Below are 22,450 nucleotides of genomic sequence, written 5' to 3' on the forward strand. Positions count from 1 at the left end.
AATAACACAAATTAATATTATTAAAAATATGAACATGACCTATTGATATATGTATGGTCTAACTATTTTAATACAATTATTAAAACTTCTTATTAATCATTGAAAAAAATATTATACAATGAAAAACATAAATATGACTAAAACACACAAATATAAAATTTAAATTTATAAAAATGTAAAATAAAAAATATACCCGCCCTTCAAAATCTAGTTAATCTTAAAAAAATATATTAATCGTTAGTAAAAGTTTATGTAAGCTCTGTCTGAAAACGAACAATGTCCACACTGGTGGTGTGTAATCTCTACTAAAATAAATATGCATGTAAACGATGGTGGAATTTTTGTTTAAATGATTAATAGAAAAACCTAGAAATTAGTTGGTAGAATTACTTAAAACTATATAACATAATAAATAAAAAAAGTCATATGAAAATTAAAACTACTTAGCAGACTAGTCAAATTATATATGCCAAAAATAGCTTCCGGATATTAACAAAGAGCTAAAGATTAGTAGTTTGAACTAATGTCATTTTCATCACCCCCATGTCAAACGTGATAACCAAGTATAATATAAATAACATAGACTATTACAAGAAACTATAAAAACACTATAAAATTATCTATACAGTCAATTTATAATCCACCATTCTACAATTCAGCCAATAGATTTAGGCAGTCCAAACGGTGACATCCAGCCCACGCCATTCAACAAATCCATATGCTCCCAAAGTTAATGTCATCATTTAGATTTGTATGTGAAAGCCTTAGATAATAGCAACACACAAAATCCATTTTTGCTTTGAAAATTATAATGTCAAGTGATTCTAGTAACCAAGGTAGGATTGGTCTTAGACTAATACACACACACAACGAAATATCAAATACATAATCATTTATGAAGAAGTGGAACAAGCTCAAGGCTGACTTTCTTGCCGATAACAATAGCCCCTGCCTCTTCCAAGTCAATGTCCTTCACCGTTTTCCCTTCAGGCAGTGCCCAATCAAAGAAGTAGAGAAGATTTAACAAACCCAACTCCACAGTAGCGACCCCCATTGTCATTCCAGGACAGATTCTCCGACCAGAACCAAACGGCAAAAGCTCGAAGTTCAGTCCCCTGTAATCCACAGACATGTCTAGAAACCTATCAGGGTTGAACTCATCCGGGTTTGTCCATAGTTTAGGATCACGTGCGATCGAGTAAACGTTGACCATGATCTGTGTTTTCGCCGGGATGTCATAGCCTTGGATCTTGACGTTAGACAATGTCTCTCTTGGCAGCAATAGTGGAGCTGCTGGATGTAACCTGAATAACTCCTTCACCATGAGCTTGAAGTAATGAAGCTTGTTGACATCTTCTTCTGTAACTTTCTCCTTCTTGTCCCCAAGTGTTGTCCGCATCTCCTCTTGCACTTTCTTCATCACTCTAGGGTTCCTGATCAGCTCGGTCATTCCCCATATCAATGTCATCGCACTTGTATTTACTCCCGCAAGAAAAATGTCCTGACATAACATAGACATAGCAATTTTTTTTTTATATATTTTTTAAATGAATGTTAAATTTATTCATACAAAAACACTATGTGCAGCTTTTCTAAACATAACGATTTAACCACTAAGCTCAGAAAGAATTGCTTCGACTGGTAAGGTAATGGTTAAAACTTAAAACTACACCATACCTCAGTAAATAGTAAATAGTGATAAATTTGTCAACTATATATGAATCTATATATTTTTGTCACTATTATAATCGCACCATAGTTGTTTTAACGTGTTACTATTCAGACCTACAAATATAGTTTAGAAGATTACCGAGATGATTCCTTTGAGATGATCGGTAGTGAGCTTGAAAGAGTCACCATCACTCTCTTGCTTCTTCATCATATCAATCATCACATCGACTACATCTGGACTGTCAAGAACTATTCTCCCAGGCCTCAGATGATCATCGAGAATGTTTTGGAAGAAAGCGTCAAGCTCCGAGAAAACACTGTTCAGTTTCTTGTTCTGTCCCGTGATCTTGTCCAAGAGCCAACCAGTTCCTCCAGGGAAGAAATCAGAGAAAGCAGAGCTGGCAAGAACCATCTCAGACTTTTGAACAAGCTCCGCGATGCTATCCTCGTCGATGAACTCACACGTATGGAGATCCTGTCCGAACGCAAGCCTACAGACCATACTCGCTACTAATGTGAACAGAGTCTTCTTCAGATTCACAGGGGAACGCGTCGAAGCCGACTCAGACAGTTTCTTAACCAACAGATGGTTTTCTTCTTCTCTGATGTATCTGAAGGACTGAAGCTTCTTCGCGCTGAAGATCTCCACCACCGAGAGCTTCCTCAGCGCCTTCCATTCCTCACCGTATGGAGCAAACCCGATGTCTTTGAAGTTGTAAGAGACCGTTCTGCCCGAAACCGTCTCTGGTCGGCTGCAACACTCGAGATCCAGCGTCTTGAGGACTTCCTCGGCTGCTTCTTTGGACGTGATCACAACCATAGGCACGAACCCGAACCGGAGAAGCATCACTGGTCCGTATTTTTGGGATAGATCTCGAAGGCATAGATGAAGCATTCCTTGGAGGTTGTGTAAGTTTCCGATGATGGGAAGCTTCTTTGGTCCTGGAGGAAGCTTCCATCTAGAAGGTTTGAGATTTTTCAAGAAGATCAAGAAAATGGGTAATAGGAAGATGAAACAGAGGAAAGTTGACATTATTTTTTTCTCTCTTTATCTTTCTTCTGTATTTTTTCCAGTGATCAAATTATAAACAATCAAGTTTGCTCAGAAAAAAAAATGAAAAAAAAAAGACAATCAAGCTGGTGAGTTAATAATGAGTAGTTGTGTCCTTTTCTCTGAATCAGACAACAACGTGTTTGCATCGATTGATTCAAAATCGCTTTTATGGTGTTGGTAGTGGATGCATAATATATTTGTCTCACACTATCATCAAATCCTATCACCGATTTGGACGCACCATTTGACTTTAATATCATTTCTTTTATCTCGTCCTTTATTTATGAATGTATCACTCAATCAACGCACAGATTTTACTATTTACGTCGACTGCTTTTAACTGGCAAGAAAACAAAAGTGAATAAGAAAGGAACTTACTAGTGAAAAGATGCTGCATTCAAAAGAGATTACACTCATATTTTCAGTAGCGAAGAACTTGAACGAGGTTAAGATCAACCTCATTGTTTTGCAAACAATTAAGAAAAAAAAAACCCCAAAAACTCTTACGTGTTACAGAGGTTTAGATGGATTCGTGTAAACCTTTAATATCGTTCACTAGAAAAATGCAAACCCAATCATGATTATAAAAATGACCCAAGGCTAAGTCAATGATTTTTTTTTTGAATGATGTTAATGTTTTTTCTTTTTGTTCTACTAATAATAAGTTGTTTTCCCGCTCCAACTACTATGTCAACAAAATGTAATTAATGACTCCACCTATGTCTTGTTTCGGGAGCTAATCTATACACTTGTTGTTATTAAAAATTAGTTACATGTTTTAACAACTAAAGTAACCAAATTGTTCAAAACAATCACAGGTTATTTCATGTTAAAACACAGGGTGAGAGTTAAAAAGAGCTGCTTGAACAAAGTAATGGGAACATGTATTTGCAGATTCAGATAAAAAAAAAGGAGAACCTTGTACTTGAGAGCTAGATAAAAACTCAGTATACTTACTAAAATAGCAAAACACACATAAAAGAGAGTGAATCATTTGGAAGTAAAACGGATCTCCTTACTCAGCGGCTGCTTCCTCCATGACTTGTTCCGCAGTTTCTGGTGGAACGGGGTAGTAGTGATAGTGTAGCTCCCCAACGTCATCTCCTGACAGTTTCTTCCATCCATTAGGACCCACGTGGTACACTGATTGAACGAACATATGACAAGAGAACAAATCTTATTATATTATACTCAATTCAGTATCTTGAAAGTTTTTGTATCAAAATTTGGGACAACTAACCGCTAGCAACTCCACCACTGGCTCCATCACGGAATGTCGCATGGTAGATTGATCTCCTTGCTAACTCGGAAGCTTCTTCAACTGACATATCGAATTTGTACCTATGATAATAGGAGTAAGATTAGATTATAGGTGTTTTAGCTTTTGGGATTGGAGATAATAAGAGATGAACATGTTTTGTATTTACCCGCTGTCTAGGACACCGTAAGCGTATGGTGAACCAGAACCGACTGAAAACCTGTCTCCCTTGAGCCTTCCTCCTTCGTTGTCAACATAGTATAGTCCAGGACCCTATATCCACGGAGAAGTTAGAATCTTAATGTTTTCATTTGGGTGAGAGACAAAAGAATAGTACTGAAGATATGATGTTTGTATTCACTTACAGTTTCGTCCCATCCAGCGATCATAGTGCCGACAGAAAGACCCATTCCACGGTATGAATAGAGCATGTTTGCCAGAAGTTTTGAAGCTCCTGAAACAGAGATTCTCCTCTTGTTTGCCAGCTCATGTAGACGGCACTTGACAGAAAAAAAAAAACCCAAGAGATTAGCCATAGTTTTTCAACAAACGAAACTTTGGTAGAAAGATGAAGAAAATAAACATAGACAATGAAATTAGCATGCAACTCAAGTAATTCTGTTATTCGGTAACTGAAGTCTATTGCTACAAGGCAAAAATGAATCTTGCTTTCTGAAAAACGCAACAGGAATCAAGATGGCCATAGAAATGAAGATAAATAGCAAATTCCAACCATCAGTGCAGACATGAAGAAGAAGAAGAAGAAGAAGAAGAAGAAGAAGAAGAAGAAGAAGAAGAAGAAGAAGAAGAAGAAGAAGAAGAAAAATGGTCTATGTACCTTAATTCCAAGATTTCTGTGCCAGAATTGGCAGTCAGCAGCACCTCCAGCCATTGTACCAAGCATATAAGGATTGATTTCAATAATCTTCTTCACAGATTGTGAGGCTGCATTTGATTTGAGAAAAATCGATATCAAAACCTCAGCAGAAATCACCACAAAAAAAAAAATGCTTCACAAAACTAAAACAAGAGTAAACTAATAATCTCCCATCCTATATGTTTCTGCCACAGTCAAAACTATATCGCAAGTATGAATATTTTGTTTAGGAATTTTCCAGAGAGTTCCCAACGAAACACTAGCAACTATAAAAAAACATATAAAAAGTAAGCAGATAGAAAAGAGAGAAACATACAGATATATCCACCCATGCTAGCACGAGAATCAGCAGCGACCATGACACCTTCTTTGAATATAAAAGCGAGCGTGGTTGTTCCTTTGGCAGGCTTCACCATCTGTACTGCTTCTTTCTGAAACCCATCAAACTGGATCCCAACTCCCCCCCCCCAAAACCAATCAATCACCCACATTGCTACATACATTTCATTAAATCCCGAAAAAAAAATAGAAAAACTCACATCTGTGGTGCGGGGAAGATCAAAGGAGGGCACAGTAGAAAATCCATCAAGCATATCGTTGCTAGAGCCGAAGCCAATCGTAGGCATTGAGGTCTCGAACCCACTTGTATCCAGCTTCATCTTTTTTAAACCCCTACAGAATCATTCAAAACACCCCCAATTGAAAGTAAAATCACAGATAATCTAATTCTAGCCTGAGATAAACCAAAACTCGATGCCAATCAAAGTGCTTTTCTCTCAAAAACGATCTTTATAAGCGATACTTGAGCTCGATTAAGGATTGGAAACGTACCTTACTGTAGAACAGAGAGAGAGAGAGAGAGAGAGAGAGAGAGAGAGAGAAGAAGAAGAAGAAGAAGAAGATCTCTAGTGACGAATAGATCGTTTCTTGAGCTCTGGGCAAACTACAGAGAACCATATATGGGCCAGACTGGGCCCTCGATTTATGGCCTGTTAATTGTTATTGGGCCAATCCCATTTTCTTAATTTCTAATTTAGCTAGTGTGGTTGATTTCAAAAACAAATAAATTCATACGACTGATTTGATTTACTTAATTACTCCAGCAACCTATTTTATTCATAGAAAATTATGAAATTAAATAAAATTTTGGATCAATACTATTATTACAAGATGAAATGTACTTTCCCTTTAGCAATTTAGTTTATTTTTCTAAATTTAACAGAAACATATGAAAAAAACTACAAAAAAAAAACTATATATTTGACTTGTATGATCATCAAATGCATAAAACAAAACAGAAGTAATATACTCGTAGTCGCTCGCAGAACGCTAGCGTCTCGTAATACATCTTCTTGCACGCATGTACCCTGAAGGAGGGCTATTCAACGAGATGCTGCAACGGGTGTGCAACCAATAAGAGTATCTCATAAACGACCCGAGGTCCGAGCGTGCGTGAAACGTTCCTCTCAGGTTCAGCAGCACAGGACCGTTTCCAAGCTGCAGCTGCAACTCCTGGCTCTGAGCCATTTCGATAGGGACCTGACTGCTCACGAGATGGAAGCTCGTGAACATGGACATTCCCTTTGGAACGATGAACGGCTCGATGTGCTCTGTCGCGATGAGCGTGTTGTAGAAAAAGAGCTCGAACATCACGTAGCTGAAGTCCACGTCGCTTTTCTTGCTCGGGTTTGTGAAGTTTACCACGACTGCGAGGTCTCCGTTTAGGGAGTAGCCCATGTCGAGATTCGCGGTGTTTAGTGTCGCTGCTGAGATGTCGAAGTACGGTGAGTGTGGACGGTTGCTGAGGTAGACGAGGAGGAGGATGAGACCGGAGAGAATCAGGATGATCAGGAGAATTGCACAGCAGACTGTGGCTGGTAGTTTCAGTGGTTCGGTCCGCTTCGAACGTGGTTGATGAGCTGCTGGTCGTGTTTGAGTTGTCCACCATGGAGTTGGTTTAGATTCATAGCCACCATGGTGTGGAGGTCGTTGTTGATCTTCAGGGCTTAATAGCAAAGGCCTGCCGGAGTTTGGATTACGGCGTGGTGGTAAAGGTTCTTCTGGCCTCAGTGGCAACGGTCTTGAGGAAGGTGGTTCATCGATTGGTTCAGGTGACTCAGTCTGGTTGCGACCTCTAGTATTTATTCTTGGCCCGGGTGGAGGAACTGGGTGAGTCTGCGGGAACTGGTGGTGGTCCGGAGAGGTCCATGAGCTAGAGGGACCACCAGGATGTTGTTGATCCTGCGAGAACTGAACGAAGTGAGGGTTGGTTTCATAGTGGTGGTGAGACATTGAAGCATCAATTAAATGAGTTGTGTGATAGCAAGAAAGTATAAATTTTGAGTGTTTTTTATTGAGGGAGAGATAGAGATAGCTTAATGAGAAGTTCAAGTATGATTCTTGTGTTAAAGGAGACTGACTCAAGGAAGCAAGTAATCTTTTTGTACGTAAAAACCAAAAAATCAAGCAAACGAAACTGTAACCATCATCCCTTTTTTTGGTTATCAAAATTTTTGGGAAAGAAATGTAAAGACAAGGAACAAAAGTCCTCAGAAACTAAAGGAACAAAAGTAACCATTGAGATAAAAATCTGAGCTAACCTTTTGGCGTTCAGCCTTTAAGATGCAGCTACTCGAAGCAGAATAGATCAAAAGCTCTTAACATATCAAGAACCTAAACATTATTGGTTAAATCACATTCTAACAACGCAGCAGCTATCAGAGGTTGCACTTGAACACGGTTACTCCTCAGTCCAAAATGATCAATCCTCAGTGTAATATTTCTGAGGATTGGTCTACACTGAGTTAAGAGGAAACTGTTTCATCACTAACGCAAGAGAGCTGGCTGACTTGTTCCATAGTCTGACCATAAATGATGACCGTTCAGGAGTATTAATGTCAACTCAAGTCAGCTGAAACAAAAGGTAAATATTTAGTTGGTCTATGCAAAATCATCCACGGATTCAATTGTCTAGAAAAGGAATAACTTAGCTCAAACCTGATAAGTCTTTTGTTTCTCTCCAAGCAGCAGCAGGTATCAATAGAGGCTTAAATGGCTCTGTGGCTTAAATGGCTCTGTATCAGCATCTCCATGCCGCCACAGTTTTGACCACGACGGTATATTTTTGCACAGGAGAAGGCAAGTTTGACAATTTTAAAGGTTTATACCCTCATTATGCCTAAGCATCAGCACTCACTGAACAGCTAGCCTTTATGAGTGTATCAGACACATCTCTATCAAGGGTGAATCCTTTATCCATCATCTGATCCCAAATCTTGTAGGCTGCGGATAATTTATTTTCCCGTATGAGTCCTCCAATAATGAACTTGAAAGTTAATTCATCAGGACAACACTCTTTACTATGCATGTCTTCAAACAATTTCATTGCTTCACTCACTCTACAAGACCTGCAGAGGCCACTTATCAGGGTGTTATAAGAAATCACATCCGGTGTGATTCCGTGCTCAATCATGTCATTGAAAACACCATAAGCCTTGTCGAGATTCCCGGATTTACACAAATGCTCCAGAATCGTTGTGTAAAATACGCGATCTGGTGACAGACCTAACTCTGTCATCTGATCGAGGAGCTTCTTCGCAACACTAGAGTTACCTTCCCTAAGAAAAGCCTTGATAAGACTCGTGTACGTCACCACATTCATCACTACCCCCTTCTGTCTCATTTCCTCAAAGATCTTGTAAGCCTTCCTAGTGTTTGACGCCCTGCAGAACGTTTCAATCAGAGTGCTGTAGGAAACAACATCACACAATCCTCTAGGCTCCATCTCTTTAGCCATGAAGGAATAGCATTTATCCGGATGACTAACCCTGCAATGCCGCTTAAGCAACTGGTTATAACTATAAGCATCAGGCTGTATCCCACTTCTCACCATCTCGCTCATCACCCCTTCCGCTTTCTTCAACATGTTGTTATCATAGTAAAAATTCAACAGCACATTGTACGTTACAACATCCGGCTCACACCCACTCTTCCTCATAAACGACTTCAAAGCTTCCGCCTTTTCTATCTTACCCGCTCTACAAAACCCACTAATCAACGCATTGTAAACCACTGTACTAAGCTTAACCCTTGCACTCTTGATCTCATCCGCCACCATCTCATACGCCAAATCAACTTTCCGAGCGTGACACAACCCAACAACAAGTGCTGCACATGCTCTATTATCCGGACTAATCCCTCTACGAATCATCTCATTCCAAATCTCAACAGCATCAGTGACCTTACCAACTCTAAACAACCCATTAATAAGTATAGTATAAGATACAACATCCGGTTCCCTACCTCTCGTTACCATACAACAGAACGTCTGAACAGCAAAACCAACCTTCCTCTCTCGACACAACAGATCCAAATAGATATTAAACGCCCAGATATCTGGTACGTACCCTAGGGCTTCCATGTCCCTTATCAGAGCTTCAATGAGATCAAAGTTTTTAACTTTACATAAACCCGAGATAAACCTCGAGTAAGTGAAGGGGATGAGGGAGAACCCCATTGGGGTCATATCCCGGTATATCGCCTCGGCGAGCTCGAATCTCGAATCTTTGACCAGAACCCCGATGAAACGGTTGTAGTCGACGGAGAAGACGCGGTGGCTCGAGCGGCGCATTTCGTCGAACACCTGGACCGCGTTGTCGATCATGCCTGACTTCACGAGGTGAGCGATGCGCGAGCGGTATGCGAGGCGTACTGCGCCCAGCGTCTGATGCATATCAGAGCTCCACGACGCATATGATCATTATCAGGGGTTGCACTTGTTGGTTTCAACGCGGCGACATCAGATCGACGACGACGGCTGGTGCTGAGAGCTTAAGTGAAGACGAAGGCTCCAACATTTAGTTTTAGGATTTACTTAAACCGGGCTTCAATGGGCTTTAATTAAGGCCCATTATTTGCCTTATTAAATCTTTGAGTAAACCCTCTCTGTGAAATAGAGTGTTTGGTTTAGCCTTTTTGATGTCTCCTTCTCAGTCATAAGAGAGGGTTTAAGGTTACAGAAAGCTCAAAACTTTAGCGAGATTATCAACTCAACTATGGAGACAGAGAAGGTGAGGATTCGTCTTGTGTTCGAGGATCGAAGGGTTCTGAGTAAGTCCCAGAAGAAACAAGGTCTAAAGCGGAGCTGGGTTGTTCTGAATCCTAACTGTCACCGAACTGTTTCGGAGTTCTCAAATCATCTTCTTCACACATTTTGCCTCTTAGAAGCTTGTCCTCATGGCCTCTCTCTATCTGTACGTTGACAGACCATCATTAATGGTTTACATGCACCCTTTTTTCTTTGTTTTGGGATTTGAACTTTAACGGAAAGTTGTGATCTTTTTGATTTTCAGATGGACGGTTTCGTTTTGCCGCCGTTTGAGTCGAGCTGTGTATTGAAGGATAGAGATATCGTGTGGTTAGTTTCTTTCACCCAAAGTCTTCACCTTTAGGTCTTGTAAAAGCAGTTTCATTTCGGCTTTGTTAAGTTATAATCGTTGAAGTTTTCGTTTTTTGTTTCGTAGTGTTAAGAGAAAGAAGGAACCTTTGTTAGAGATTGTTGAGGAAGATAGTGAGGAGAATGTTTGTGGTGGGATTGAGGGGGCTCCTGGTCCGATGCTTCTTGCTAATGAGGAGTTCCAGAAGGAAACTGGAGGATATGAAAGTGAGTCTGAAGAGGATGAGCTTGAAGAGATTGTTCCGGAGAAGAAGACTTCAAAGAAACGTAAAGCTTCGAGCAAAAGCATAAGCTCCAAGTAGGATCTCGACCAGAACGACTCTTTACTCACTTAATGTGTGTATTCGTTTTTATTCACTTTTGATGGTTTTGTAGGAGGAAGAAGTGTAAGTTAGCTACTACTGAAGAAAGTCCCGTGGAAAGAGAAAACGAAGCTGTTGTAAGCAAAAGCAATGCTGTGAAGAAGAGGAAAAAATCGGATGCTCAGAGAACTGAAAATGATGAACAGGATGAAGTTAAAGCCAAGACTAAGACCAAGTCAAAGAAGTATGTTTTTGTGTGTGTCAAAACTCTCTAGCACCTCCTGATTGTCATTCACTGGTTGTTTCTTCATTGCCTTGCTTTATTGTTGCAGGTCCTCGAAACAAGCAGAAAGCAAAGAGCCTAACGAACAGTGCAACATATCTGGTGAAACTAAAAAGGTTCGAGTTCTCTTCTTTGTCTCAAGGAACTAAAGGGCTTGTCTTGCGTTTGTTTCTTGTCTTTGTAAGAATGAACAATATGTATATGCCGAATTTACTATGTGATTCATCTTTGTAACAAGGAATGTGAAGCTAACTCTTCCTTATATTTATATATAGACACCTAGCAGAAGCGCTCGGCGTAAAAAGGCTAAACGTCAATGGTTGAGAGAGAAGACAAAACTAGAGAAGGAAGAGGTTCGTCTTCAGATACTTCACAACTTAAAATGATAAAAGACTTGAGTATCTATCACGCGATTTAGCAATACTGATACCTTCTTTCTTGTTACAGTATTTACAGCTTAAACAGAAGCAGATGGTTGTAGCACCCAGCCAAAAACCAGCTTTCACTACAAACCACCAAGTAACCAAGGGAAATCGCTCTGTAGCTCTCGAAAATCAACAGCCAGATGAAGATGGTGATGGTGATGGCGTTGGGGATGAAGTGGTTCCTGTGGAAGTGAGGCCAGGCCACATTCGCTTCGAGCCGCTGGGTAGAAATAATTATCACATAAATTTCTCTCTGATCATGCATTTTTTTAATGCTCCTCTCAGCTTTGTCTTCTATGCTTTACTTTTCAGATGAAACAGATCAAGATTCTGCTGAAGCTGCACCTCCTGCGGTATTGACTTTATCCCTATCTTTTTTTTTATCCTTAAGCTTTGTCTGATCATAGGACTTCTTAATGTTAGGAAAAGTTGGTGTGGAATGGAAACATGACGAAGAAGAAAGGCCAAAAATGGGGAACTGAGAAGGCGGGATTGTCCAAAAGATATGCACAGGATATGGATGAAGATACTGATCAGACACAGCCAGCTGAGGCAGAGACACTTGCTAAGGGTCAGATCGACTTTGAACAGCTTGTGGCTTACTCTGGCTTAGTAAAGGTTTGCGTATAGTATTTGCTTACCCACAGTTCTCTATAGGTTGTTCTCAGCATTTTTAAACGCCTCAACTCCTGTTAATGTTTCAGAAAGGAGATGTTATTGCATACCGCCTCATTGAGCTAACATCATCTTGGACGCCCGAAGTTTCCTCCTTTCGAGTAAAAATCTCTGTCACTCCTTTTGAGCCAATCAAACAATCAACTCTTTTCTTTGAGGAGGCTAAAGCCTTTACAATATATTTATTCTCTTGGTAGGTTGGAAAGATAAGCTACTATGATCCAGAATCCAAGAAGGTGATCTTGATGCCTGTTCAAGAATATCCAATCGAGAAGAAGACAGAAGAGGATGAAGATTCCTCCTCAATGCAACCTGATACATCTCTTTACAAAGAAGACGGATCCTTGGAGGTACGCTTCATTGTTTACACTATGTCATAAAGAAACAAGAAGACAATTGTGGTTCTTGTAGTTGTTTGCTTGCTAGCATCAGAATTCTGATATAAGAAAGCTTCTGCAGATAGAATTCTCTTCCCTGCTTGATGTCCGCTGCATCAAAACTAGCAGCTCAAACACAACAGAAGTCGCCAAGTCAGCACCGCCCAAACCTGACAAAACAGTTGCAAATCTAAAGCTGAGCACAGACAACGGTTTGCAAACCCCTGTAAAAGGTACTTTTCCAGTAACCTTAGTGCGATATTTTATTGACATGGAAACTTAATGGTTTACTTCATTGGACCAACTATGTAAATTGCAGAAAATGGAAAAGGGGACCCTTGGGAGGAACTAAGTAACGCTTTAAGTGCGAAAAAGGCACAACTGTCTCAAGCCAACAATGGTGGGTGGGACAAGAAAGGGAGTTCAAGTGGAGTCTCGACGTGGTCTTACAAGGCACTGCGAGGTAGCGGAATGGGACCTGTAATGAATTATCTTAGATCTCAGAAAGAGATATGAGAGAAACTCGGCTTTAAATGTTTTGAATCTCATTTGGTTATGTGAAAAAAGCCTCAGACAGGAGAAGAGGAGAAACCATTTTGTTTTGATGCTGTGTAGGCAGGCACTTTGCATTAGGGGGTTTTATTATGTATAGACAAAAAACGATGGATGTTATTCTCCTTCCAAGATCATTTTATTTTTATGTCTCGAGTCCTTTCAAAATGTCTGAAACATTAATGAATGTGTTTATATCATATCTACTACTCTTGTGTTCCGTGTTGCTTCTCTTATCTTCTCACAGAGAACCCTCCCATGCAATGAACAAGCCTCAAAAAACATCAAAAAGATAACGACTTCACTGGGGATCGAACCCAGAATCTCTGGTTTCGTAGACCAGCGCCTTATCCATTGGGCCATGAAGTCGTTTTGTTCTTCTTATCCATATATAACTATTTCACATTAAATTACCGGTAAGATAACTTGACCAATTGGGCCGTGGAGTCGTACAATTTACCAATACTCTTTGAGCCAATGAGTTGCATAAGATAAAGCACGTGTGAAGATCCAGACTTCCAGTGACTGAAAGAAAGCCTTTACTGTGTTCACAAGCAAAGCCAGCGAGGTGAAAAGTCAACTTTATATTGACCTACATTCCCGTAAGTCGCGTAACATGCGATCAATTCAAACACACTTCGTTGTTCTGTTCCTTTCTCAGTCCAAAGTTATCTCTTCCTTTTGATTTGTTCTATTTAAATCCTTGTCCTTCACTTATCTTTCTCCCCGGCTAAAACAAAAATCTCAGTCAAACAAAATTCACAGAATTTTTTTCAAAGACGGCGGCTTATTTTTAATTAATCGAAGTTGATCATTCGTCTCCACTCTCCTTGGTGGTATTGATTACATCTTTGTAAGTTTCTATAACGATCTTTGCTTTGCTCCGTTACTGTAAATATTATCTCTTTCGTTTCGTTTCGTTTCGTTTCGTTTATTTAATTATTCAGCTTTTTAACGTTTAGTCAGTCTTTGCGACTTCTGTTACAGAGAGTGAGGAGAGATCTTTTTAAATGTCCAAATCTCATTCGTCGTGTCTTTAGCTTTCCTCTTCCATCAGATAAGCTCAAAGTTTTTTGCTTTTCCTCACTTTCTGGTATGCAACAAACGTTTTTCTAATTCAATTAGTAACTTTATTACATGGGATCTGATTTCATTTTCGTTATCTTTCTGGAAGATTCCTTGCAAAAACAATCGCACCAGATTCATATTTTTATTAAACTCATGTTGTTTCTTGGGACCTTAAAAGCTATGTCTGTGTCTGATTTCGGATTTAGGAAACAGAGTTTTTCTTTTTAATGTGATTAATTATGTATGCTCTTTCTAACTTCAAGCTTTAATATTACTGTCTCTACAAGTTCCTTTTTTGTCTAACTCTTCTTTTAGTTGACTATACTCTTTTTGACATGTGAATATATCTCTACTTGTGAACTAGATCTGAATCTAAAGATCAGGTTTTTTATTCTAAATTCAAATCTCATTGTCATGTGCTGTGCAGCTAAACAAATTCCTTGGAGACTGAGGTTTCCCATTAAGTGATATTGTTCCTGGTGACCTTAACCGGATTCAGGACATGGCTAACCGAACAGACAACTCCAATCGCTGGTTAGATTCACTACATGTCCTGAGCTCATTGCTTGATCCATGTCTTTAAGTTGATTACTTGCTCTGTTTTGCAGTTCGAATGGTAAAAAGATGAATGATGGAATGAAACTCATTATAGCAACATTCATAGGAATAGTTATTGGTTTCTTCTTGGGTATATCTTTCCCTACTTTGTCACTTACAAAAGTGAGCTTGCCCTCCTCCAATCTTTACCATTTTTTTGTTTGTTTGTTCTTATTTTCCCTCTCAAGACTTTATGTACCCAATATGTTCAGATAAATTTCGCCTCTAGCATTCTTCCTTCTGTTAATATTGCTTACGTTGAAGATGAGACACCAGAAACATCCAGTGAAACTCTTTTGCACACATGGTCATCTAGGACTCCTTCGTTACATGGGGCTAATGCATCATCACATTGGAAGGCATTGTTCACTTCTCATTTGATCTTTTTTTTTTAATTTGGTATGGACAAGATCTTGTTTTAAGACTAAATCTTGACGAGACTCTCTGCAGATATGGGTTCCATCGAATCCCCGAGGTGCAGAGATGCTGACTCCTGGTATCGTTGCACCTGAATCAGATTATTTCTTACGCAGACTTTGGGGTTTGCCTGAGGAGGTTAGCTGACTCTTCTTCTTCTCTCTTTCTGTCTTTTGGATTAATAAAAGTTGTCTGATCACTGCTTTTTTGTTCTTACGTAGGATATACCTGTGAAGCCAAAGTATCTCATTGCTTTCACAGTCGGTTTGAATCAAAGAGTAAACGTTAATGCTTGTGTCAAGAAGGTAAAGAGTCTTCTTATGCCGTCTCTCTCACCTTTCTTTCTGCTTTTTAAAGCTTTTAAAGAGTGTCCTTTCTTCTTCTTCTTCGTTATCATCAACCGCAGTTTTCAGAAGAATTGTTCACCATTGTTCTGTTCCATTACGATGGAAGAACCACTGAATGGGACCAATATGAATGGTCTAAGCGCGCAATACACGTGAGCGTGCCAAAGCAAACCAAATGGTAAACTCGTAATAATTATCCTTTGCTTCTCCAACTACTCCTAATCGAGCTAAGCTTTTAATCTCTCTGTTGTTGTGGGTTTTCATCACAAGGTGGTATGCTAAAAGGTTTCTGCATCCTGACATCGTGGCACCTTATGACTACATATTCATCTGGGATGAAGATCTTGGTCTTGAACACTTTAATGCAGAAGAGTGCGTCTCCTTTCTCATTTCTATTAAAAGGTTTTAAATGACGCACGAATCCTAGTTCAGAAAATGTGAGTATGTGCTTCTCTATCTTCTGCAGGTACATTAGGCTTGTCAAGAAGCACGGTCTAGAGATATCGCAGCCTGGTGTGGAGTCTAAGAAAAAGATCACTTGGGAGATAACAAAGAGGAAAACCAAAGGAGAAGTTCACAAGTAAGCAACGTTATGTAACCTTTTTTGAAAAACGTGAAAAAAATAAACCTTCAGATAATCATTTTTATCTATCTGCAAAACTCGAATCACCAGGGACGCCAAGGAGAAACCTGGTCGATGCAATGATCCTCACTTACCTCCATGTGCAGCGTACGTAGTCTCATCAAATGTTCAGTAAAAACAACTTAGTTATATACTCTGACTCCATGTGTGGTGTATACAGGTTTATAGAGATTATGGCTCCAGTATTCTCGAGAGACGCATGGCGTTGCGTGTGGCATATGCTTCAGAACGACTTGGTTCACGGTTGGGGTCTTGATTTTGCACTTCGTAAATGCGTTGAGGTGAATCATTTTGCTTACACACCTTTGTTCTTAATGATCATTGAAACATGTGGTTGGTTGTGACATTAGTTACTAAAAGAGTTTGATGATATAAATACAAACAGCCTGCACATGAGAAGATAGGAGTTGTTGATTCTCAGTGGATCATTCATCAGACTATTCCTTCTTTAGGCAGCCAGGTTCTTGATATTTAATAATACCTTATCAAAGTTCATAAGAAGTTCTCAGTTTTGTTTCATATGACTTTGATAACATTTCTTTTGGGTATTCTTGTTTTTCAGGGAGAGGAACACGACGGTAAAGCAGGGTGGCAAGGGGTAATAAGAACTTTCAAAACTCTGTTTTTATGGCGTTAACTGTAAACCATTCATGAGTTGAAACATTAGTTGGTTTTTGTTGTGCAAAGGTGAGAGACAGGTGTAAACGGGAATGGACAATGTTCCAAAGCAGAATGGCGAGTTCGGAGAACAGGTATCTCAAGGAACTTGCAGCAGCATCTGCAAACTCTACTACTATTCCTTAGTCGCGAAGAAACTAAACAAACAGAAAGATGAGCGCTGGTGACTCAAAACCAAGACTGTTGTAGCCAAGGTCCATAAAAAGGATATTTTTCTTTTTTACTGTTCATATGTTGATTATGACTAAGCAAATTCAAACATGTAATTTTCTGAAGATGATTAAGCAAAAACTATACACACAGCCACAGGACACAATTTTTTAAAGAGAACAATAAGAGATTGTTGATTGTTTTTCTTTCCTCTTGGCTACTCTCTTAAAAATCAGATGATATATTTGAAATATGAGTCATGACCATGTGGGTGGTTGGTTGGTCACATGTTTTTCAGCTTCATGGTAATTATTATTGTATTCCTTGTCTCCTTCATGATGATAACAAAAAACTGAGTTCCATCAAACATCGAACGTGAAAATAAATCTCCTAATGGTGAATAGATGCAAACCACTAATTCTACTATACATATCAAAGCCAAATGAACTGAAAGCTCAAACCAAAGAGTGTATTGATGCAAAACTTCCCAAAGGAGAAACTCTAGAAGAACGAACACATACATACTCATATTTGAAAGATAGAAAGATCACAAGAAATGGAAGGGTTTTCATGACTGATTCCAAAATCAGAAATCCTGAGAGAAAGAAACAAACAGATCTCTATCTATATACAACAAAAACTCTTCACCCTATAATAATCTTCTTGAAAGTGTGCCTCAGACAAAAAAAGCAGAGATTATATCTATCAGTTCAGTTCTGTGAGTGTTTATTAGGCCATTGGATGATTCAATCAAGCCAACCTTTTGTCTCCTCCTCTCATTGTAGAGAGAGAGAGAGAGATCTTCAGATGAACGATCTTTGTCTCCTCTCTATCATTCGCTCTCTCTCATGCAATTTCCCGGCAAGAGGAACCTGTACTTATCCGCGTTCTCCAGGAGATAAGAAGGAAGATGAACAGCCGAGTAAGAGTGAGGAATCGGACCCATCTTCCCTATAATGTCCTTGAAAGTATACTCTTCAGGCAACATATCGAAAAGATCACCCCCTTTGCATATAACTCTCTGAACCCTTTTAGGATTCAAGAAACGGCTGAACCTCACTCTATCGCTATGGCTATAAGCCTTCATCTTGAATATAAACTCGCTTATCCGTCTAAAGCAAAAGCTGCAATGCCACCCCGCATCAGCCAAGATCTCATCAGACTGACGGTAATGAGCGTACCGCGTCTTCCCTGTCTCGTATCTATGAACCGAAGCCCTCCAGCTCTTGTTGTCCACAGGGAACTCGAAGGAGTAAAGATAGTTCTTGAGCCTGAGGTGGAGGATCTTAGGCACCTCGTCACACCATCTCAGGAGGTTTATAGTGTGTCTACTCGGAATCTCGTCCACGTCAGACATGAGCAGCAAGTCATCATCAGTGATCCCAGCGATCCTGAGAAGCTGGTCTAACGCCACTCGCTGATACGCCTCCTCGTAGAAAGGATTCATCCCTTTGACAAACCTCCCACCGAGAGAGCCGTAAGTGAGACGCGGCTCTATAAACTCGAACTCGTCTCTGTGTGAGGCGAAGACGAGAGGCTTGGGGAGGCCAGTGAAGGTGGAGTTGGACTCGAGGAGGACGAACTGAGTGATGTAAGGGTAGAGCTCTCTCCAGCGGACGGAGAGGATGTCGAGCTCGTTGCTGAAGAGAACGGCGTCGTAGACACGTCTAGGGAACTCACGCACGCCCCAGCCGTGGAGCTTGCAGAGAGTTTCCATGGAGGCGTTCTCGTGGTAGTAGTGAGGGATGTCGTGGAAAGGTTTGGGAGGGGATTCCCAGAGCGGGCGGAGGAAGTAGGAGATCTTCTGGCCGTGGATGTAGCCGGCGAAGACGCATGTCGGGACGATGACTAGTAGGAAGATGTATGTCTTCATGTCCACGCCACGGAGTGCGCATGAGAGTCTAGAGAAGCTGGAGAATCTACCAGTTTCCTGCAAAGGTTAAGGGAACCAACCAATCTTGAAACTCAGATCCCATCCATGAGAATAAAGGTACAGACTTTGAGGATTAACAGATAAGCGAGATTAAAATGCGATAAATTAAATAGATGGGTCGATTTATATACATGAAAAAGGAATGAAAGTTTTGAACTTTATGGAAATTTAAGATCTTGATTATCTCGACATCAATGTGGGTTTCAAAGTGTTTGTTTGAAGAAAAAAAACAGAACAAAGAGGATGGGAGATCAAACCTGACTACAAAGAGCGCCGCAGATATCGTCAGTCTTCTTAGAACAGTAATGCCCATCAGCTTCTCCCATCATCCACCACATCAGATCCACCCGATTTTTCTTTTTTTTTACCAAAATGCCAATCTCGCCTTGACGAAAACAGAAACTTTTTGAATCGATAAGGGAAACTTTTCAGAGAGAAACAAATTGAAAGGAGAGAAAAAAAAAGGGAAATGAATTTTTAAAGTCTCGAATGAGTAAGAGAGGATGAGAGAAAAGGCTGTGTCCTCTCTGGAAATGGGTGGCACTGCGGTAATGAGAAAGACAAGGGGCCAAAATCATAATTGTAAAATAAATAGAGAGAATTTAATCATCAAATTCTCTGCATTTTCGAATTTTTACGCAATTACCCTTTCTTCGGCATTTAGTTTGGGGGGTTATGAGGTCATTTAAGCAGCAGCTTAACGGTTTACTCGGGGCCCCGCCACGAGCCTCGCGACCTGACTCAACGCCTATGTCGTGTTTATGACTTCATGTGTCTGGTTACGACACGTGGCGGTTCGAAATATCTTCCTTTCGTTACTCTCGGGCTTTTTTAATCTGGGCCAGGTTTTAGATGGTAGCCCAATTCAGACATCCTTAAAAGGTCAGTTTGATTATATTATAGATTCCTCTTTGTACATAAAATAATTTTAGAATAATGGGATACGGTATCATTTCATGTGTAACAACAATCCTTTGACAAATTATTTGGTTTTTAAATAGAAGGAAGAATAGGATTCAATGATTGTAAAATTGTATAACAAACTAACAAAGCCAATGGACCACCGTGACTTGTGTTGAACAGGTCGGTGGGCGATACATTGACTTAGGGCCGTTTACTTATGATTGAGTAATAATTTAGAGATGTATCGCCATATATAAACTCTCACTTGGACAAAGGAAAAAGAAACAGGATAAGTGTTTATATTAATCTCACGAAATTTCCCACTCTTGAGTTGTGAATTATTAATATAAGCTTCTTTGTTTGTTTGTTTTTGGAGTCTTCATTTATCTTGTGGAGCAACCGTACTTTTTTGTTACTGTAATAATCATGTACTACACGTTTGAGTCTTCATTTATAAAGTCTACTTTTTTTTATCAAGTCTACTTGTATGTGATAGTTCCATTGTTATGTTACAATCCAGATTCAAGTCTGTATATAATCAAAAATATTTAAAAAATCATGTTCAATCTATTAATATATTCGGTTGTCACCAATTCATGTACAACTCTCACGAAGCGAGCCGGGGTTATTGCTAAAGTGTACACTATCACCAGGTTGAAAGAAAAAAAAAACAATTTCTCCATTCTATAAAATTATTGACTGGAGTATAAACGTATCGTGTGGGAAGGACTGAATATGAGTGAATATAAAAGAAAACAGTGACGCGTGAGTAAAAAGTTGCATTGCATATGTGAGATATGATTGTTAACGTGTTTCACTGCGTTGGATCTGTAGGCATTGACTTATAACTTTTAAGGTCTTTCACTAATTAAAATCTGAGCTTTTAAACGTCTCATGCCCACTTTATAATTGAGTGGTGTAAAGAAAACGTCCATGTCATCATCATTCCTAGTTTGCGTGGTAGTTACGTCAACTAAATAAACCTATCCCCGTTCTGAAGTCAAAAAAATAATAAACTGATGGTGTTCAAAGTGCTTAATATTTTAATGGATGTTCAAAGTGATTTATATATGTAATTTGGGTGTTTGAACCTAACGTATTTTAAAACTACCCCTTGGTCGTAGTGGCAATAAAATCGTTCGTTTTAAAGCCGTTGACCCAACGATATGTCATAAGCAATATGTTAACAGATTCATTTTATTATGTTGGTTCAATGCGTCTGATAATCAACTTTAGAGAAAAAAATGGTATTTTAATGTTTCAAAACCTTTATTACTTCATCGACGTTCCTAACCAGAGCCGTGCCTGAAAATTACTGGCCCAGAAGCCAAATTTTTTTTTGGCCCATTTACTTTTAAAAATGGTAAAAAAAAACTAAACTATATAACTGTGGAGATTTGAACTCAGAACTGTAACAATAGGAACACTAACTGTTACTAGTAGAGCTACAAGAGAATTTTGTTAATATTGGCCCCGACAAATATATATTGATGAACGGCTTTGAAGCACATGCTTCATTAGCCTATATGCACGGCCCTGTTCCTAACGATATCAAATATCCATTCGTCGTTTTTGTTTGTCAGTAACATACAAAATGATCATTACATGACAAACACCATAATGCTCGTTTGGTGATTGAGTAGTAGTACCCATGATCACACGTCAAAAAGGCAGTTGGACTCTTGGAACTGAAAGCAGAATCTTAAAACTATTGGAAATATATGAAGAACATAACATTTATTTATATCAATCGCTTATATAAAATTTGTGAGAGTACATTTGATGAGAAAACTTATACACATATATATAACAGTGCACGATCTGATGGCACTTGTAAGTTTTCAGAGCATCAGGCGTCAAATGCACATATAGAAATTTGTAAGGCTACTGCGAGAGATTTGATTTGAGAGCATCACTTCTGTCATACATTTCGATTTGATGATCCATACTACAAGTCTTTGTTGTCAAGTGAAGAAGAAGATGACACTTTTAAGATTTTGGGCTCCTCCGACGGCTGTTTCTTAATGGGCTTTAAGAATATGGCCCATATTTGTTTCCTCGCTAAAACCCAATTCTCAAAGTGATGACATTTTGACCTTCATTCACTTTATATAGTCTTTCGGTGCAGTTGCTCTGTGACTTGGATTGGAATGCATGTACCTGAATTTTTTCTTTTCAAAGTAAAATTGGTGTTTGAAAATTTGCCTAACGAATAATTAACTTAGGTATTCTTCAATAAATACCCTAAACTATAGCCTCTGCTCCTTTCTTTGAGACAATTCTTCACAATTTAATAATACTACTACACTAGTCTAATATAACTTCATTAATTCGTTGAGATTTATGAAGTTTAACACCCTCAATGATATCTATAGCTGTCAATAGTTATACGAGACATTAGATTAAATTACAAGCACTATATTGTTAGAGTCAATAATCAACAGAATATCATTTTGCCATCATCTATCAGGAAAATACAACACCATACACAATACACACTATTATTTTCTGTAATGAACATATCTTTGTAAGTACCATTTTCATTCATTTATATTCACACAGACAGAAGCGACTTTGGAAAAAAGAAAAAAAAAGAGATCCGGGTTTAAATTCGTGATCCTTTATTAGTAGTCAGGGCAATAGTAAATTGGCTTTTCATATGTTGATAGAATGAGAGAGCACGAGAAGTTGGAGGAGACAGTCAGACAGAGACAAACTCTGCCTTTTGTACGAATAAAAGCCTATTTTCAGTATGCATGCAGATTCACTTTTAAATAGGGCGATA

The 22,450-nt window shown here is 39.2% G+C and overlaps 7 protein-coding genes and 1 non-coding gene across 10 annotated transcripts; 2 read left to right on the forward strand and 6 right to left on the reverse strand.

Moving 5' to 3' along the window:
• Positions 1 to 769: 769 nt before the first annotated feature.
• On the reverse strand, positions 770 to 2,863 carry LOC108813680 (cytochrome P450 71B7). Its single transcript, XM_018586312.2, has 2 exons — positions 1,811 to 2,863; positions 770 to 1,501 (listed from the first exon to the last, which is right to left on the reverse strand). Exons 1-2 carry the CDS (start codon positions 2,702 to 2,704, stop codon positions 890 to 892), a joined length of 1,506 nt encoding a protein of 501 aa, XP_018441814.2. The 5' UTR covers positions 2,705 to 2,863; the 3' UTR covers positions 770 to 889.
• A 704-nt stretch (positions 2,864 to 3,567) lies between these two features.
• Positions 3,568 to 5,793, reverse strand: LOC108840388 (proteasome subunit beta type-5-B). The gene is made up of 8 exons (XM_018613221.2): positions 5,692 to 5,793; positions 5,400 to 5,532; positions 5,177 to 5,306; positions 4,822 to 4,928; positions 4,349 to 4,483; positions 4,153 to 4,256; positions 3,966 to 4,066; positions 3,568 to 3,868 (listed from the first exon to the last, which is right to left on the reverse strand). The coding sequence occupies exons 2-8, from the start codon at positions 5,517 to 5,519 to the stop codon at positions 3,741 to 3,743; spliced, it is 825 nt and encodes a 274-aa protein (XP_018468723.2). The 5' UTR covers positions 5,520 to 5,532; positions 5,692 to 5,793; the 3' UTR covers positions 3,568 to 3,740.
• Positions 5,794 to 5,997: 204 nt separating this feature from the next.
• LOC130510510 (uncharacterized) lies at positions 5,998 to 7,154 on the reverse strand. The gene has a single exon (XM_057006894.1). The coding sequence runs from the start codon at positions 7,150 to 7,152 to the stop codon at positions 6,190 to 6,192; it is 963 nt and encodes a 320-aa protein (XP_056862874.1). The 5' UTR covers positions 7,153 to 7,154; the 3' UTR covers positions 5,998 to 6,189.
• A 168-nt stretch (positions 7,155 to 7,322) lies between these two features.
• On the reverse strand, positions 7,323 to 9,711 carry LOC108836569 (pentatricopeptide repeat-containing protein At1g13040, mitochondrial). The gene is made up of 2 exons (XM_018609739.2): positions 7,858 to 9,711; positions 7,323 to 7,771 (listed from the first exon to the last, which is right to left on the reverse strand). Exon 1 carries the CDS (start codon positions 9,590 to 9,592, stop codon positions 8,039 to 8,041), a length of 1,554 nt encoding a protein of 517 aa, XP_018465241.1. The 5' UTR covers positions 9,593 to 9,711; the 3' UTR covers positions 7,323 to 7,771; positions 7,858 to 8,038.
• A 134-nt stretch (positions 9,712 to 9,845) lies between these two features.
• On the forward strand, positions 9,846 to 13,089 carry LOC108840108 (coilin). Its single transcript, XM_018612933.2, has 13 exons — positions 9,846 to 10,112; positions 10,212 to 10,276; positions 10,383 to 10,613; positions 10,691 to 10,861; positions 10,950 to 11,016; positions 11,176 to 11,253; positions 11,348 to 11,549; positions 11,638 to 11,678; positions 11,749 to 11,943; positions 12,030 to 12,101; positions 12,198 to 12,350; positions 12,460 to 12,610; positions 12,697 to 13,089. The coding sequence occupies exons 1-13, from the start codon at positions 9,915 to 9,917 to the stop codon at positions 12,891 to 12,893; spliced, it is 1,821 nt and encodes a 606-aa protein (XP_018468435.1). The 5' UTR covers positions 9,846 to 9,914; the 3' UTR covers positions 12,894 to 13,089.
• Positions 13,090 to 13,225: 136 nt separating this feature from the next.
• Positions 13,226 to 13,298, reverse strand: TRNAR-ACG (transfer RNA arginine (anticodon ACG)). Its single transcript has one exon. It is a non-coding gene; the product is annotated as a tRNA-Arg (tRNA).
• Positions 13,299 to 13,573: 275 nt separating this feature from the next.
• On the forward strand, positions 13,574 to 17,035 carry LOC108809003 (uncharacterized). 3 transcript variants are annotated; one of them, XM_057006881.1, is made up of 15 exons: positions 13,575 to 13,782; positions 13,917 to 14,022; positions 14,425 to 14,531; positions 14,606 to 14,717; positions 14,807 to 14,953; positions 15,045 to 15,149; positions 15,233 to 15,316; positions 15,418 to 15,536; positions 15,629 to 15,730; positions 15,825 to 15,938; positions 16,032 to 16,088; positions 16,162 to 16,282; positions 16,387 to 16,461; positions 16,564 to 16,599; positions 16,689 to 17,035. In XM_057006881.1, exons 3-15 carry the CDS (start codon positions 14,500 to 14,502, stop codon positions 16,803 to 16,805), a joined length of 1,221 nt encoding a protein of 406 aa, XP_056862861.1. In that variant the 5' UTR covers positions 13,575 to 13,782; positions 13,917 to 14,022; positions 14,425 to 14,499; the 3' UTR covers positions 16,806 to 17,035. The 3 variants fall into 3 exon arrangements, with proteins under 3 accessions (XP_018436635.1, XP_056862861.1, XP_018436640.1); XM_018581133.2 differs by lacking the exon at positions 13,917 to 14,022 and having other exon boundaries at positions 13,574 to 13,765; XM_018581138.2 differs by lacking the exon at positions 13,917 to 14,022.
• A 237-nt stretch (positions 17,036 to 17,272) lies between these two features.
• LOC108809070 (uncharacterized) lies at positions 17,273 to 19,330 on the reverse strand. Its single transcript, XM_018581196.2, has 2 exons — positions 19,020 to 19,330; positions 17,273 to 18,759 (listed from the first exon to the last, which is right to left on the reverse strand). Exons 1-2 carry the CDS (start codon positions 19,098 to 19,100, stop codon positions 17,662 to 17,664), a joined length of 1,179 nt encoding a protein of 392 aa, XP_018436698.1. The 5' UTR covers positions 19,101 to 19,330; the 3' UTR covers positions 17,273 to 17,661.
• Positions 19,331 to 22,450: the final 3,120 nt, after the last annotated feature.

This window comes from Raphanus sativus, chromosome 1 (assembly GCF_000801105.2).
Source record: "Raphanus sativus cultivar WK10039 chromosome 1, ASM80110v3, whole genome shotgun sequence".
Lineage (NCBI taxonomy): Eukaryota > Viridiplantae > Streptophyta > Magnoliopsida > Brassicales > Brassicaceae > Raphanus > Raphanus sativus.

Coding starts and splice junctions, on each gene's coding strand:
- LOC108813680 (XM_018586312.2), bottom strand. CDS start 2,704: ATGTCAACTTTCCTCTGTTTCATCTTCCTATTACCCATTTTCTTGATC. Junction 1,502..1,810: donor ATCTCAAAGGAATCATCTCG/GTAATCTTCTAA, acceptor ATGTTATGTCAG/GACATTTTTCTTGCGGGAGT.
- LOC108840388 (XM_018613221.2), bottom strand. CDS start 5,519: ATGAAGCTGGATACAAGTGGGTTCGAGACCTCAATGCCTACGATTGGC. Junction 4,067..4,152: donor TACGGTGTCCTAGACAGCGG/GTAAATACAAAA, acceptor CTATTATCATAG/GTACAAATTCGATATGTCAG. Junction 3,869..3,965: donor CAGTGGTGGAGTTGCTAGCG/GTTAGTTGTCCC, acceptor TCGTTCAATCAG/TGTACCACGTGGGTCCTAAT.
- LOC130510510 (XM_057006894.1), bottom strand. CDS start 7,152: ATGTCTCACCACCACTATGAAACCAACCCTCACTTCGTTCAGTTCTCG.
- LOC108836569 (XM_018609739.2), bottom strand. CDS start 9,592: ATGCATCAGACGCTGGGCGCAGTACGCCTCGCATACCGCTCGCGCATC.
- LOC108840108 (XM_018612933.2), top strand. CDS start 9,915: ATGGAGACAGAGAAGGTGAGGATTCGTCTTGTGTTCGAGGATCGAAGG. Junction 11,254..11,347: donor CAAAACTAGAGAAGGAAGAG/GTTCGTCTTCAG, acceptor TTCTTGTTACAG/TATTTACAGCTTAAACAGAA. Junction 12,351..12,459: donor AAGAAGACGGATCCTTGGAG/GTACGCTTCATT, acceptor AAGCTTCTGCAG/ATAGAATTCTCTTCCCTGCT.
- LOC108809003 (XM_018581133.2), top strand. CDS start 14,500: ATGGCTAACCGAACAGACAACTCCAATCGCTG. Junction 15,537..15,628: donor GTGCCAAAGCAAACCAAATG/GTAAACTCGTAA, acceptor TTTCATCACAAG/GTGGTATGCTAAAAGGTTTC. Junction 15,731..15,824: donor GAACACTTTAATGCAGAAGA/GTGCGTCTCCTT, acceptor TATCTTCTGCAG/GTACATTAGGCTTGTCAAGA.
- LOC108809070 (XM_018581196.2), bottom strand. CDS start 19,100: ATGTGGTGGATGATGGGAGAAGCTGATGGGCATTACTGTTCTAAGAAG. Junction 18,760..19,019: donor GCGGCGCTCTTTGTAGTCAG/GTTTGATCTCCC, acceptor TAACCTTTGCAG/GAAACTGGTAGATTCTCCAG.